The 16,870-nt window shown below is 36.2% G+C and overlaps 1 protein-coding gene across 1 annotated transcript in view; it reads right to left on the minus strand.

The window, feature by feature from the left end:
- Nucleotides 1-205: 205 nt before the first annotated feature.
- LOC139484365 (uncharacterized) overlaps nt 206-16,870 on the minus strand; it is a 115,315-nt gene continuing 98,650 nt past the window's right edge. The window contains exon 15 of the mRNA XM_071268102.1: nt 206-598. Within this exon, the coding sequence (XP_071124203.1) occupies nt 306-598 (293 nt within the window). The 3' untranslated portion in view covers nt 206-305. The remainder of the gene's footprint in view (nt 599-16,870) is intronic.

The raw sequence follows: 16,870 nt of genomic DNA on the forward strand, positions 1-16,870 counted from the left end.
CCTTCTGCTGTTGTTTTTTCTATGGTCGGGTTGTTGTCTCTTTGACACATTCCCCATTTCCTTTCCCAATTTTATGAATAATGAAAAGTTTGCCTTTTGTATATTAGTGATTTTTCTTGCATTGATTTCATGATCACAAGCTTTGATGAATAAACTATATTTTTCACTAATGTAAACATGCACAAACTAAATATAACTGCAGCTCTAAAGGGTACATATTTAGTACATACAAATGAAAGTTTAAACATATTTTTACAGACATTTACAAGTTTAACTAAAATCTACAGTTTTCATTCACATTCATTTTAAAAGTATCCTTTCAAGACTGAGTATGCTGTAGCATATTTGCCAACCCGATCAAAGGCCTTTAATAGTCGTTCAACTGTTGGCTTTGGGAAATTGTTCTTCCTCCATTTCATTAAAATAGTCTTGATCTGTACCTTAAGATTGTTTTTATGATTATGCTGAATCTCTTGTATAGTACTTATATCCACGCCTAACTCGATAGCAAGTTGCATGATGCTGTATCCGATGTGTTCTGACAACAAACGTAGTGCATCAACTGGTGGAACTGCGTTCAAAGCGTCTTCTGTCATATCTAGAAAAAAGATATCAAAAGGACATATAAAGCGCATAAGAGACAACTCTCCACAACAGACTAAAATGTCATTAAAAGAATAGGTCGTACGCCCTCAACAATGAAATAAACCAATATAAGATATACTGACAAAATTGAAAGACGACAAAAAAACAAATAAGTCCATTCCTTTATTGGACAGTTGTGTTCCTTAGGCTCAATCTTTATTTGACGATGCGTACGAAGCTCCACCCACTGCCGGACTGAGTATTGCTTGAACCTGCGTTACCTCAGAATGTGTATTGCAGTCGCATTCCAACGACTAATTATTAATTGCGAATTAACGATTACTTTTATACGTTCTATTTGTTTTCAAACATTTCTGTAGAGCACTAACATACACACCAATTTCCTGATAACATACACACATTAACAGCAGTCTTTTCTATGAGATGACAACTATCGATTTCAAAACTTGAATGTGTATGACTGTATAACAAACACAACCATGTCAATTTCAGCAGGCATGTTTAGTGAATGTCGAGTCTGAAGCGTAGGACAACTCATACACTCCTGTTTCAAATTGAACAATGTTTTGTTATTTGTTTTTACTGTTTAAGTTAGTTGTTATGTTAAAATAGATAATTATTCACCTTGAGCGATGTATTATATTGTTGACTATTCGAGATTCTTTTTTTTTGCGAACCCGTCTTCAGCTGAATGTGTGATTACTGTATCGTATTAATACACAGCCCTCAAGGGCACTTCAAACTTTTTTTGGTAGGGGTGAGTAGCTGAGACATCAAGTACCCCACCCTTTTCATATATTTTGTAAATCAAAAATATATACCTTTTCATATATTAATAATTAACAAAAAACAGACCTATAGATATATTTCAATATTTTCACCACTCATCATCTCGTTCAGAAGCAATATAGTCGCAATAAAATCACCTTCCTTTCCAATAAATTTGTCATATCTTAAACACTTTTTTCTTATTGCCCATTTTACATCTTTCATTATGAAGATATTTCAATTCCAAAATACAATACATATAAAATTCAGACGTTTGGTCAGATCATAGATGGTATTACTTCTATGGTAAGATAAATGTAATATCACTCCAGAGTGTAACACCTTTACTGATTTTAACATGTTTAAATATTAATTAAAAACTGATAAAAAGTTTCATTGCCGTTCCCTAGTAAAGGACGCTGTCACAATGGAATTTCTTTAAATAATTGTTATCATGTTTTATGTATACAAACCCTTGAATGATAATTAGGTGCAAATATCAAAATAGTTGGATTTATTGCATCTATCACTGGCATCAGTGGAAATACCACATCAGAATAAATAGAGTTTAATTGGTTTAACAAATAACTGATGCATTTACAACTGCGGTTTAACCGCAACAAGAATAAATACGGACATCTGATTAGTTTCAGATAGCAAGCAAGCAAGTGATAATATCAACCTATTGATATATTTCATCTGAATTTCTCACCCTTTTCATATATCATAGAGCATGAAAAAGTGACCTATTCCAGCGGCTCAACCCTACCACTTACCCCCCCCCCCCCCCCCCTGAGGTTAAACATGTGTTTTTGTGTCTATCAAAACACAAATAAAATACAGAATTAATTTCAGAATAAAGACAATAACTGTTTAGTGTCTTTAAATATCAGCTGTATGTGTACTCGGCTCCAAACAGGTGTAACAGCTCGCTAAAAGCTCGCATACACCTTGTTTCCTAGCCTCGTACAAATACAGCTGACATTTAAAGACACTAAACAGTTATTGTCTATATATTTCTGTTTCTTGGGCTTTCCATATTTATTATGGCACCCTCAACGGAGTTGGGGTGACGTATTGTTATTCTACGTTTCTTTTTATGTCACCCTGACGGAGGTCGGGTGACATATTGTTATTGTTCGATTCTTTTTTTATTATTCTTATTCCACACTTTTTGTCCAGCTTAGTTCTCGGAACTGAATGGACCAATGTTGATGGAACTATAACATAATGTTGATCACCATGTCTAGTTGTGCACCTGACTTTGGAATTAAAAACATGGCTGCCATTGCCATGGAAACAGCAAAAATATGAAAAATTTCATGGAACATTCCAGAACATAAGGGTTAAATTAATTCTACAGCCCTTAAATGTTATATGATGGTATAATATTATGGACAGCACAATATGAAGCAGCAGTATGACTGGAATTTTCAAATGTTGCCATGGAAACTGTTCAAAAATAGCAAAATTTTGAAAATTCTTCAAAAATGTATGAAACGTTACAGAAATGTTAACTTGTAAATCTAGATGCGGCATTCAACTTTGGAATTTCCAAAATGGCTGCCGTTACCATGGCTGCTGTTTAGTGGCAATTGGTGGACCAGGGTGACATCCGCTATTGCTTGCAATGGCAATTCTAGTTTTTCTTATTATGGCACCCTCAACGGAGTTGGGGTGACATATTGTTATTCTACGTTTCTTTTTTTTCTTATTATGGCACCCTCAACGGAGTTGGGGTGACATATTGTTATTCTACGTTTCTTTTTTTTCTTATTATGGCACCCTCAACGGAGTTGGGGTGACATATTGTTATTCTACGTTTCTTTTTTTTCTTATTATGGCACCCTCAACGGAGTTGGGGTGACATATTGTTATTCTACGTTTCTTTTTTATGGCACCCTCAACGGAGTTGGGGTGACGTATTGTTATTCTACGTTTCTTTTTTTTTTCTTATTATTAAGTCACCAAAACGGAGTTTTGGGGACTTTATGTTTTTGTTCGGTTTCTTATTATGGCACCCTCAACGGAGTTGGGGTGACATATTGTTATTCTACGTTTCTTTTTTTTCTTATTATGGCACCCTCAACGGAGTTGGGGTGACATATTGTTATTCTACGTTTCTTTTTTTTCTTATTATGGCACCCTCAACGGAGTTGGGGTGACATATTGTTATTGTTCGTTTCTTTTTTTTCTTATTTTTATTCTTCCACACATTTTGTCCACGCTATTTCTTGGAATTGGTCAGACCAATGTTGATTGAACTATACCATAATATGAACCTCCATTTGAAGCTGTGCAAGAGACATTGGAATGGTAAAAAATGGCCGCCGTTACCATGGAAACTGCAAAAATGTAAAAAAAAATCCAAATTCTAAATCTTTTATTATAAGAGCCAACCTAATGAAACTTTATGTAAATGTTGGCAGTGGTGCCCTGAGGTACCAACAGTACTTAGCTTCTGCAAAATCTGTACCATTGCCATGGAAACTGGAGAAAAGTTTAACATTGAACCTATGGGAAAAAACATCAAATCAGCCTTTTCTAAAGGAATATGAGATCAAACTCAAAGAAACTTTATGAATATATAACATGGCATAAGTCGATATTGAAACTGTTGTTGGAATTTTCGAAATGGACACCGTTACCATGGAAACATCAAAAATGTCAAAAAATCTCAAAATGCTCCAAACTTTATCAAACTCATTATAAATGACCAATGGCAAGTAAAGATCAGACTTTTGACTTCGGAATTTCCAAAATGGCCGCCGTTGCCATGGAAACTACAAAAATTTCAAAAACTTCAAAATGCTCCAAAATTGAGGAAACTTTACAACAATGTTAGTAAACGTCTGTAGATGTGGTCTTTGACTTTGGAATTTTCGAACTGGCTGCAGTTTAGTGGCAATGTGGGAAGGGTGCCATCCGCTATTGCTTGCAATGGCAAATCTAGTTATGGCACCCTCAACGGAGTTGGGGTGACATATTGTTATTCTACGTTTCTTTTTTTCTTATTATGGCACCCTCAACGGAGTTGGGGTGACATATTGCTTTTCTACGTTTCTTTTTTTCTTATTATGGCACCCTCAACGGAGTTGGGGTGACGTATTGTTATTCTACGTTTCTTTTTTTCTTATTATTTTTATTTTTCTTCCACGCTTTTTGTCCAGTCCATATCTTGGCACTGTATGCTCCAATGGTGATGGAACTATACCATAATGTTACCCAGCATACGAAGTTTTGCGAACTGGGTATGGCACCGTCAAGATGGCTGCCGTTACCATGGAAACGAAACAAATGTGAAAAAATCCAGTTTTTTGTTTTGGTGAACTATTTGAATACTATTTAACTCAGAATCATTATATTTTAATACAATGTAGGTGCCCACTATATACAAGTGTTGTATGATTTTGGCACTCATTGGAACTACTATGTTGCCATGGAAACAACTCCAAAAAATTCAAAAATCTCAAAATGTTCCAAACTTAATGAAACTTCACAGTAACGATGAGCAACATTGGAAGATGTGGAATTTGGCGTTGGAATTTCCAAAATCGCTCTTGTTACCATGGAAACAATGCAAAAAGTTCAAAACTTTGAATTTTCACAGAACATTCTAGAACATCAATGTTTAATTTATTCTAGAGACATTAAATGGTATATGATTGTGGAGGGAAAAAATTGCAGCGGGGGTTTGACTTTGGAATATTCAAAATGGCCGCCGTTACCATGGAAACAGCAAAAATACAAAAAACTTCAAAATGCTTCAAATTTATTGAAACTTATAACAAATGTTGCTCAGCTAATGTTAACTTGACTTTTGAGTTTGGAATTTCCAAAATGGCCGCCGTTACCATGGCTACCGCTCACCTGGCAATAGGGGAAGGGTGCCATCCGCTATTGCTTGCAATGGCAAATCTAGTTATTATTTTTTTTCTTCCACTATTTTTGTCCAGCTTATATCTTGGAATTTTATGAACCAATGTTAATGGAACTTAACCATAATGTTAACCAGCATGTGCAGATTTGCAATCGGGGTATGGCATTTTCAAGATGGCCGCCGTTACCATGGAAACAGCAAAAATGTCCAAAAAATCAAAATGCTCCAAAGTTAATGAAACTTCACACAAATATTGACTAGCATATGGAGATGTCCCATTTGACTTTGGAATTTCCAAAATGGCCGCTGTTACCATGGAAACAAGCTAAAATATCAAAAATTCTAACTCTTTCGTTATAAGACCCAACTGGATGAAACTTTATGAAAAAGTTGCCCAGTATGCTAAGATATCAAGACAATATTTGGATAGTCCAAAATGGCCGCCGTTGTCATGGAAACTGGGAGCAAGTTTGTCATTGACCCTATGGAAAAATGCATAAAATCAGCATTTTTTTCAGAGAGTTGTGCACCAAAGTAAATGAAACTGTATTGATATATAACATGACATGTGGCAATGAGATGTACGCTTTTAGAATTTTGGAATTATCTACTGTAACCATGGTTGCAGCACAAATGTTCAAAATTTCCAAAAAAAATTAAAGTGCTGCAAACTGGATGAAACTTTACAGGAATAGTGACTGTCATGTGCGGAGTTGTATTTTGAAGTTGGAATTTCCAAAATGGCCGCCGTAACCATGGAAACAGCAAAATACTCCAAAATTTCAAAATGCTCCAAACTTAATGATTTTTTTCAAAAATGATAACATGCAGGTGTAGATGCACTCTTTGACTTTGGAATTTCAAAAAATGGCTGCCGCTCGCCTGGCAATTGGGGGGACGAGGGTGCCATCCGTTATTGCTAGCAATTACAAATCTAGTTATTTTTTTTCTTCCACTTTTTTTTGTCCAGCTTATATCTTGGAATATTATGAACCAATGTTAATGGAACTTAACCATAATGTTGACCAGCATGTGCAGATTTGCAATCGGGGTATGGCATTTTCAAGATGGCCGCAGTTACCATGGAAACGGAACAAATGTGAAAAAATACAGTTCTTCGTTTGGGTGAACTGTTTGGATATGCTTTAAGTCCGAATCATTATATTTCAATACAATATAGGTGCCCACTATATACAGGTGTTGGATGATTTTGGCACTCATTGGAACTACTATGTTGCCATGGAAACCACTCCAAAAATTTCAAAAATCTCAAAATGTTCCAAACTTCATGAAACTTCACAGTAACGATGAGCAACATTGGAAGATGTGGAAATTGTCGTTGGAATTTCCAAAATAGCTGTTGTTACCATGGAAACAATGCAAAAAGGTCAAAACTTTGAATTTTCACAGAACATTCCAGAACATCAATGTTAAATTTATTCTACAGACAATAAATGGTATATTATGGTAAATAATTATGGAGGGAACAAACTACAGTGGGGGCTGCACTTTGGAATTTTCAAAATGGCCGCCGTAACCATGGAAACAGCAAAAATATCAAAAATTTCAAACTGCTTCAAACTTAATGAAACTTTGCAAAAATGTTACTGGACATCTGTAAATGCATTCTTCGACTTTGGAATTTTCAAAATGGCTGCCGCTCACCTGGCAATGATGGGAAGGGTGCCATCCGTTATTGCTAGCAATTACAAATCTAGTTATGTCACCCCTTTGAAAAAGGGGGGATATATTGTTATTCTACGAATTTTTTCTTCCACACTTTTTGTCCAGCCGATTTCTCGGAGATGCCTTGACATATATTTATAAAACTGCACCATAATAACAATCCCCATGTGCAAAGTTGCAGTAAGCATGGAATGGTTCAAGATGGCCGCCGTTTCCATGGAAACGGCAAACATGTAAAAAACCGAAAAATGGTCCAAATTTAATGAAACTTTCAGAACAAATAACTCATCGTTAGAAGGCGTGACATCCATCTTAAGAACTTTTAAAATGGCTACCGTTGTCATGGAAACGGTCCAAACGTGAAAAAAACGAAAATAAATCCTTAATTAATTCATAGAAAATAAACCGCTACAGATACGGCAAAAAAAACCGTAAGTAGAAAACAGCAGTATAAACTGTAGAATTCATTGCCGTTGGAATTTTTAAGATAGCTGCTGTTACCATGGAGATAACGCTAAAAGTGCACATTGGACCCATATGGTAAAAAACGTCAAAGTAACATTTTCGTACAAATTTTAAGCTCATTCCCGTTTAAATGCTATTGTATTGTCATCTGTCTTTGAAATTTTCAAAATGGCCGCCGTTGCCATGGAAACAGCCTTAAAAAAAAAAAAAAAAAAAAAACTCGAAAATTTGAGACAAATTTCTGTGATGAAGACTATGTGCAAAACATCTTCTAGAATATGCTAGAAGAAAACGAATATATAATTTAACGTGCTTCTTTCTATTCTATACAAAAATCGTGCTCTGAAGAGAAAATCGCCACTGAGAGAGAGAGAGAGAGAGAAACATGAAGAGTACACATAATTGACATTTCTGCACTTGCATTAAAGTACACATCCGTTAATCGAACACCTGCAAAAATATACACATTAGCTGAAATCAATCGATAAGCGTGTAATTAAATTGTACAAGATAAAATACTTGTATCGTGTGATACGCGAGATATTGAAGAATAAAATGAACAGTTAGTATGCCGCTCCGTCAATATATACACATGTTGTCTGTCCAAGGTCCCCTCTAAAAAGAATAGTAATGTACGAACTCCACGATAATTTACTTCAGTATCACGTGACAGCACCTTTCTTCCTCAAGCGTGTGTCTAATTTAAGATTTTAAAGAGTTCCCCAACTAAAAATAGACATCACTCTTAGTCTACGAGAAGAGAAAAGGGGGGGGGGGGGGGTCAAAGGCATGTATACTAGACGTGCCATGCGACTTTGATACACTCAAACTGGTTGCTGCTACTGTGACAATGTCAAGAACGGGGTGACATCCTCCGCTATTGCTTGCAATGGCAAATCTAGTTATGGCACCCTCAACGGCCATGGAAACTACAATTCAAAATGCTCCAAAATTGAGGAAACTTTACAACAATGTTAATAAACATCTGTAGATGCGGTCTCTGACTTTAAAATTTTCGAACTGCCTGCAGTTTAGTGGCAATGTGGGAAGGGTGCCATCCGCTATTGCTTGCAATGGCAAATCTAGTTATGGCACCCTCAACGGAGTTGGGGTGACATATTGCTTTTCTACGTTTCTTTTTTTATGGCACCCTCAACGGAGTTGGGGTGACATATTGTTATTCTACGTTTCTTTTTTTTCTTATTTTTCTTCCACACATTTTGTCCGCGCGAGTTCTTGGAATCCTATGGACCAATGTTGATGGAACTCTACTATAATGAGGACCACCATCTGAAGTTGTGCACCTTGGTATGGAATGGTAAAAAATGGCCGCCGTTTCCATGGAAACAGCACAAATGCGAAAAAAATCAAAGTGGTCCAAACTGGAAGAAACTCCACAGGAATGTTAACTGGCATGTCCTGATTTCCAGTTTGACTTTGGAATTTTTAAAATGGCTGCCGTTACCATGGAAACAGCTAAAATATCAAAAGTTCTAACTCTTTCGTTATAAGATCCAACAAGATGAAACTTTATGAAAATGTTCTCCAGTATGCCAAGATGCCAAGACAATATTATGATAGTTCAAAATGGCCGCTGTTGTCATGGAAACTGGGGCCAAGTTTTGCATTGACCCTATGGAAAAATGCATAAAATCAGCATTTTCACAGAGAGTAGTGCACCAAAGTAAATGAAACTGTATTGATATATAACATGACATGTGACAATGAGATGTCTGCTTTTAGAATTTTGGAATTATCTACTGTAACCATGGTTGCAGCACAAATGTTCAAAATGTCCAAAAAAAATTAAGTGCTGCAAACTGGATGAAACTTTACAGGAATAGTGACTGACATGTGCGGAGTTGCATTTTGAAGTTGGAATTTCCAAAATGGCCGCCGTAACCATGGAAACAGCAAAATTGTCCAAAATTTCAAAATGCTCCAAACTTAATGAAATTTTGCAAAAATGATAACTTGCAGGTGTAGATGCACTCTTTGACTTTGGAATTTCCAAAATGGCTGCCGCTCGCCTGGCAATGGGGGGACGAGGGTGCCATCCGTTATTGCTAGCAATTACAAATCTAGTTCTTATTATGTCACCCTGACGGAGGTCGGGTGACATATTGTTATTGTACGATTCTTTTTTTCTTATTCTTATTCCGCACTTTTTGTCCAGCTTAGTTCTTGGAACTGAATGGACCAATGTTGATGGAACTATAACATAATGTTAATCACCATGTGTAGTTTTGCACCTTACTTTGGAATTAAAAAAATGGCTGCCATTGCCATGGAAACAGCAAAAATGTGAAAAATAGAAATGTGTTCCAATTTATATGAAACTTCTATGATATTAAGAGACTCATGCACACTTCAACATGGTACATTTTTTTTCAACTGGGGGGTCTCTAGACATAATTTGAGGGGGTAAATTTTTCATGGAACATTCCAGAACATAAGTGTTAAATTTATTCTAGAGACATTAAATGGTATATGATGGTGTATAATTATGGAGAGATCAACTTGCAGCAGAAGTTAGACTTTGGAATTTTCAAAATGGCAGCCGTTACCATGGAAACAGCAAAAATATGAAAAACTCCAAAATGCTTCAAATTTAATGAAACTTAAAACAAATGTTGCCTAGCTAATGTAGACTTGACTTTTGAGTTCGGAATTTCCAAAATGGACGCCGTTGCTATGGAAACGGCACAATTGTTGAGAACAGAAAAACGTACATAAAGCTATGAAAACTGACAGAAAGATCTTTTGTTATGGATATATCTACATTAACTTATGGAACATTTCGAAATGGCTGTCGTTTAGTGGCAATTGGGGAACCAGGGTGACATCCGCTATTGCTTGCAATGGCAATTCTAGTTATGGCACCCTCAACGGAGTTGGGGTGACATATTGTTATTCTACGTTTCTTTTTTTTCTTTTTATTATTATTTTTATTCTTCCACACATTTTGTCCATGCTATTTCTCGGAATCGGCCAGACCCATGTCGATGGAACAATACCATAATATGAACTGCCATGTTAAGATGTGCAAGAGACATAAGACTGGTAAAAAATGGCTGCCGTTACCATGGAAACTGCAAAAATGTGAAAAAATTTCAAAATTGTAAATCTTTTGTTATAAGAGCCAGCCTTATGAAACTTTGTGTGAATGTTGCCAGTGGTGCCCTGAGGTACCAACAGTACTTAGCTTCTGCAAAATCTCTACCGTTGCCATGGAAACTGGACAAAAGTTTAACATTGATCCTATGGGAAAATTCATTTAAGCTGCATTTTCTTGAAAAATATAACAACAACTCCACGAAAATCGTAATCAGGAGTACTGTGCATATGGTCACATGCAATGCTGTACTGCTAACATGTACTAGAATATGCTAGAATAAAAAATATGTATGCTTCTTTTCTATACAAAATCGTGCTTTAAAGAGAAAATCGCCACCGAGAGAAGGAGAAACACTCAGAGTACATATGACTGACATTTCTGCACTTGCGTTAAAGTACATATCCGTAAATGACACACCTGCTAAAACATACACATTAGCTGAAATCAATCGATAAACATGTAATTAAATTGTACACGATAAGTTACATGTATTGTGTGATACGCGAGCTATTGAAAAATAAATTGAACAGTTTAATACGCCGCTCCGTCAATATATACACATGTTGTCTGTCCAAGGTCCCCTCTAAAAAGAATATTAATATGCTAAGTCCACGATAATATACTTCAGTATCACGTGACACCACCTTCCTACTCGCGCGTGTGTCTAATTTTAGATTTAAAAGGATTCCCAAACTATGAATAGAACTGAAACGTATTCTACGGAAAAGAAAAAAAAAGGGGGGGGGGGAGGGGGTGTTAAGAAATGCTGATTCTGTCATGTATAATAGATATGTCATTTGACTTTTATACACTCATAAGTATTAATGCTACTGTGACAATGTGCAGTACGGGGTGCCATCCTCAGCTATTGCTAGCAATAGCAAATCTAGTTATTATTTTTTTTCTTCCACTATTTTTGTCCAGCTTATATCTTGGAATTTTATGAACCAATGTTAATGGAACTTAACCATAATGTTAACCAGCATGTGCAGATTTGCAATCGGGGTATGGCATTTTCAAGATGGCCGCCGTTACCATGGAAACAGCAAAAATGTCCAAAAAATCAAAATGCTCCAAAGTTAATGAAACTTCACACAAATATTGACTAGCATATGGAGATGTCCCATTTGACTTTGGAATTTCCAAAATGGCCGCTGTTACCATGGAAACAAGCTAAAATATCAAAAATTCTAACTCTTTCGTTATAAGACCCAACTGGATGAAACTTTATGAAAAAGTTGCCCAGTATGCTAAGATATCAAGACAATATTTGGATAGTCCAAAATGGCCGCCGTTGTCATGGAAACTGGGAGCAAGTTTGTCATTGACCCTATGGAAAAATGCATAAAATCAGCATTTTTTTCAGAGAGTTGTGCACCAAAGTAAATGAAACTGTATTGATATATAACATGACATGTGGCAATGAGATGTACGCTTTTAGAATTTTGGAATTATCTACTGTAACCATGGTTGCAGCACAAATGTTCAAAATTTCCAAAAAAAATTAAAGTGCTGCAAACTGGATGAAACTTTACAGGAATAGTGACTGTCATGTGCGGAGTTGTATTTTGAAGTTGGAATTTCCAAAATGGCCGCCGTAACCATGGAAACAGCAAAATACTCCAAAATTTCAAAATGCTCCAAACTTAATGATTTTTTTCAAAAATGATAACATGCAGGTGTAGATGCACTCTTTGACTTTGGAATTTCAAAAAATGGCTGCCGCTCGCCTGGCAATTGGGGGGACGAGGGTGCCATCCGTTATTGCTAGCAATTACAAATCTAGTTATGGCACCCTCAACGGAGTTGGGGTGACATATTGTTATTCTACGTTTCTTTTTTTCTTATTATTTTTATTCTTCCACACATTTTGTCCACGCTATTTCTCGGAATTGAATGGACCAATGTTGATGGAATTATATCACAATGTGGAACACCATGTGAAGTTGTGCAGCAGACTTTGGCATGTGCAAGATGGCCGCCGTTACCATGGAAACAGAACAAATGTAAAAAATATTTTTTTGGTTTTTGGTGAATAATTTGAATATTCCTGAACTGAAAATCATCAAATTTTTATATATTGTTGGTGTTCACCATATACAGGTTTGAGATGATTTTAGGAATCTTTGGAACTACTATATTGCCATGGAAACTAAATATGTTTAGCATTAAACGCTATGGGGAAAATCTTAAAGTAGTATTTAAACTCTTAATATGGTATATCCAACCATTGAAACTTTAATGGTATGTTCCTTATCATGTGCCAATGTGGTAGGTGTCTTTGGAAATTTGGAAATGGTCACCGTTACCATGGAAACAGCAGAAATGTCCAAAAATTTCAAATTGCTCCAAACTTTCTGAAAATTGACAGACATGTTAATTGGCACATCAAGAGTTGGTATTCGACTTTGGAATTTTTCAAAATGGCCGCCGTTTCCATGGAAACAACACAAAATTCAAAAAATTCAAAATGCTCTAAAATTGATGAAATTTTACAACAATGTTGATAGACATCTGTAAATGCGCTCTTTGACTTTGGAAATTTCAAAATGGCTGCCGCTCGCCTGGCAATGGGGGACGAGGGTGCCATCCGTTATTGCTAGCAATTACAAATCTAGTTATGGCACCCTCAACGGAGTTGGGGTGACGTATTGTTATTCTACGTTTCTTTTTTTTCTTATTTTTCTTGCAACAAATTTTGTCCGCGCGAGTTCTTGGAATCCAATGGACCAATGTTGATTGAACTCTACTATAATGAAGACCCCCATGTGAAGTTGTGCACCTTGCTATGGAATGGTAAAAAATGGCCGTCGTTTCCATGGAAACAGCACAATTGTGATAAAATCGAGATTTTGGTTTTGGTGAATTATTACGTTATGCTTAAACTTAGAATCATTATATTTTAATACAATGTAGGTGCCCACTATATACTGGTTTTGGTATGATTTTGGCAGTCATTGGAACTACTATGTTGCCATGGAAACTACACGAAAAATTTCAAAATTCTCAAAATACTCAAAACTTCAGGAAACTTCACAGTAACGATGAGCAACATTGGAAGATGTGGAATGTGGCGTTGGAATTTCCAAAATATCTGTTGTTACCATGGAAACAAGGCAAAAAGGTAAAAACTTTGAATTTTCAAAGAACATTCCAGAACATCAATGTTAAATTTATTCTAGAGACATTAAATGGTATATGATGGTATATAAGATTATGGAGGGAAAAAATTGCAGCAGGGGTTTGACTTTGGAATATTCAAAATGGCCGCCGTTACCGTGGGAACAGCAAAATTATGAAAAACTTCAAAATGCTTCAAATTTAATAAAACTTATAACAAATCTTGCCTACCTTATGTAGACTTAACTTTTGAGTTTCGAATTTTCAAAATGGCCGCCGTTGCCATGGAAACAGCAAAAATGTTCTGAATGGCTGCCGCTGGCCTGGCAATGGGGAAAGGGTGCCATCCGCTATTGCTTGCAATGGCAAATCTAGTTATTTTTATTATTCTTCCACACATTTTGTCCATCGTGTTTCTAAGAATTGAGTGATCCAATATTGTTGGAACTATAACATAATGAGGACCCCCATTTGAAGTTGTGCACCTTGCTATGGAATGGTAAAAGATGGCCGCCGTTTCCATGGAAACAGCACAAATGCGAAAAAAATCAAAGTGGTCCAAACTGGAAGAAACTCCACAGGAATGTTAACTGGCATGTGCTGATTTCCAGTTTGACTTTGGAATTTTCAAAATGGCTGCCGTTACCATGGAAACAGCTAAAATATCAAAAATTCTAACTCTTTCGTTATAACATCCATCTGGATGAAACTTTATGAAAATGTTCTCCAGTAGGCCAAGATGTCAAGACAATATATGGATAGTTCAAAATGGCCGCCGTTGTCATGGAAACTGGGGCCAAGTTTTGCATTGACCCTATGGAAAAATGCATAAAATCAGCATTTTCTCAGAGAGTAGTGCACCAAAGTCAATGAAACTGTATTGATATATAACATGACATGTGGCAATGAGATGTACGCTTTTAGAATTTTGGAATTATCTACTGTAACCATGGTTGCAGCACAAATGTTCAAAATTTCCAAAAAAAATAAAGTGCTGCAAACCGGATGAAACTTTACAGGAATAGTGACTGACATGTGCGGAGTTGCATTTTGAAGTTGGAATTTCCAAAATGGCCGCCGTAACCATGGAAACAGCAAAATTATCCAAAATTTCAAAATGCTTCAAACTTAATGAAATTTTGCAAAAATGATAACTTGCAAGGGTAGATGCCTTCTTTGACTTTAGAATTTCCAAAAAAGGCTGCCGCTCGCCTGGCAATGGGGGGGACGAGGGTGCCATCCGTTATTGCTAGCAATTACAAATCTAGTTATGTCACCCTGACGGAGGTCGGGTGACATATTGTTATTGTACGATTCTTTTTTTTATTATTATTATTCCACACTTTTTTGTCCAGACTATTTCTTGAAAACGTATGGACCAATTGTAATGGAACTATACCAGAATGTTAATAACCATTGTCCGAAGTGCAGTCGAGATTGGCACTTCCAGGATGTCTGCTGTTACCATGGAAACAGAAAAAGAGTGAAAAAATGAAGTTTTAGTTTTTGGTGAATAATTTGACTATGACAAAACATTTAATCATCACATTTTTATACTATGTAGCTGTCCTCTATATACACGCTGTGGGTGTTTTTGAGATCCATTGGAACTACGATGTTCCCATAGAAACTGATCAAAAATTTCAAAAATTTGAAAATTCTTTAAAAATATATTAAACTTTTACAGAAATGTTGCCTGGCAAATCTAGATATGGCAGTCAACTTTGGAATTTCCAAAATGGCTGCCGTTACCATGGAAACAAGGCAAAAACATCAAAAATGAGAAAATGTGATGGAACATTCCAGAACATTAGTGTTGTACAGCTATTAAATTTTATATGATTGTAAAATATTATGGGGAGTACAATATGAAGCAGAAGTATGACTTTGGAATTTTCAAAATGGCCGCCGTTGCCATAGAAACAGTAAAAACATCAAAATTTTAAAAATGCTATAAACTTTCTAAAAAATTTCAAACTGATGCATTGTAAAGTAAATTAGTTGATTTAATGTTAAAATTTCGAAATGGCTGCCGCTTAGTGGCAATTGGTGGACCAGGGTGACATCCGCTATTGCTTGCAATGGCAATTCTAGTTATGGCACCCTCAACGGAGTTGGGGTGACATATTGTTATTCTACGTTTCTTTTTTTTCTTATTATGGCACCCTCAACGGAGTTGGGGTGACGTATTGTTATTCTACGTTTCTTTTTTTCTTATTATTTTTATTTTTCTTCCACGCTTTTTGTCCAGCCCATATCTTGGCACTGTATGATCCAATGGTCATGGAACTATACCATAATGTTACCCGGCATATGCAGTTTTGCAAACAGGGTATGGCATCATCAAGATGGCTTCTGTTGCCATGGAAACTGATAAAATGTGAAAAAAATTGCAAATTCTAAATCTTTCATTATAAGACCTAGCTGGATGAAACTTTATGGTAATGTTCCTTGGTATGCCTAGATGTTGTTACAATATTAGGAAATTCCAAAATGGCCGCAATTGTCATGGAAACAGGGCGAATGTTTAACATAGAACATTCCAGAACATCTATGTTAAATTTATTCCAGAGACATTTTATGTTAAATGATGGTATATAATTATGGTGAGAACAAATTGCAGGAGCAGGTTGACTTTGGAATTTTCAAAATGGCCGCCGTTACCATGGAAACAGCAACCATACGAAAAACTTCAGAATGCTTCAAATTTATAAGAACTTATACCAATGTTGCTTAGCTATTGTAGACTTGACTTTTGAGTTTGGAATTTCCAAAATGGCCGCCGTTACCATGGCTACCTCTCACCTGGCAATAGGGAAAGGGTGCCATCCGCTATTGCTGGCAATCGCAAATCTAGTTATTTTTATTATTCTTCCACACATTTTGTCCATCGTGTTTCTAAGAATTGAGTGATCCAATATTGTTGGAACTATAACATAATGAGGACCCCCATTTGAAGTTGTGCACCTTGCTATGGAATGGTAAAAGATGGCCGCCGTTTCCATGGAAACAGCACAAATGCGAAAAAAATCAAAGTGTTCCAAACTGGAAGAAACTCCACAGGAATGTTAACTGGCATGTGCTGATTTCAAGTTTGACTTTGGAATTTTCAAAATGGCTGCCGTTACCATGGAAACAGCTAAAATATCAAAAATTCTAACTCTTTCGTTATAACATCCAACTGGATGAAACTTTATGAAAATGTTCTCCAGTATGCCAAGATGTCA

Source organism: Mytilus edulis, chromosome 8 (genome assembly GCF_963676685.1).
Source record: "Mytilus edulis chromosome 8, xbMytEdul2.2, whole genome shotgun sequence".
NCBI lineage: Eukaryota > Metazoa > Mollusca > Bivalvia > Mytilida > Mytilidae > Mytilus > Mytilus edulis.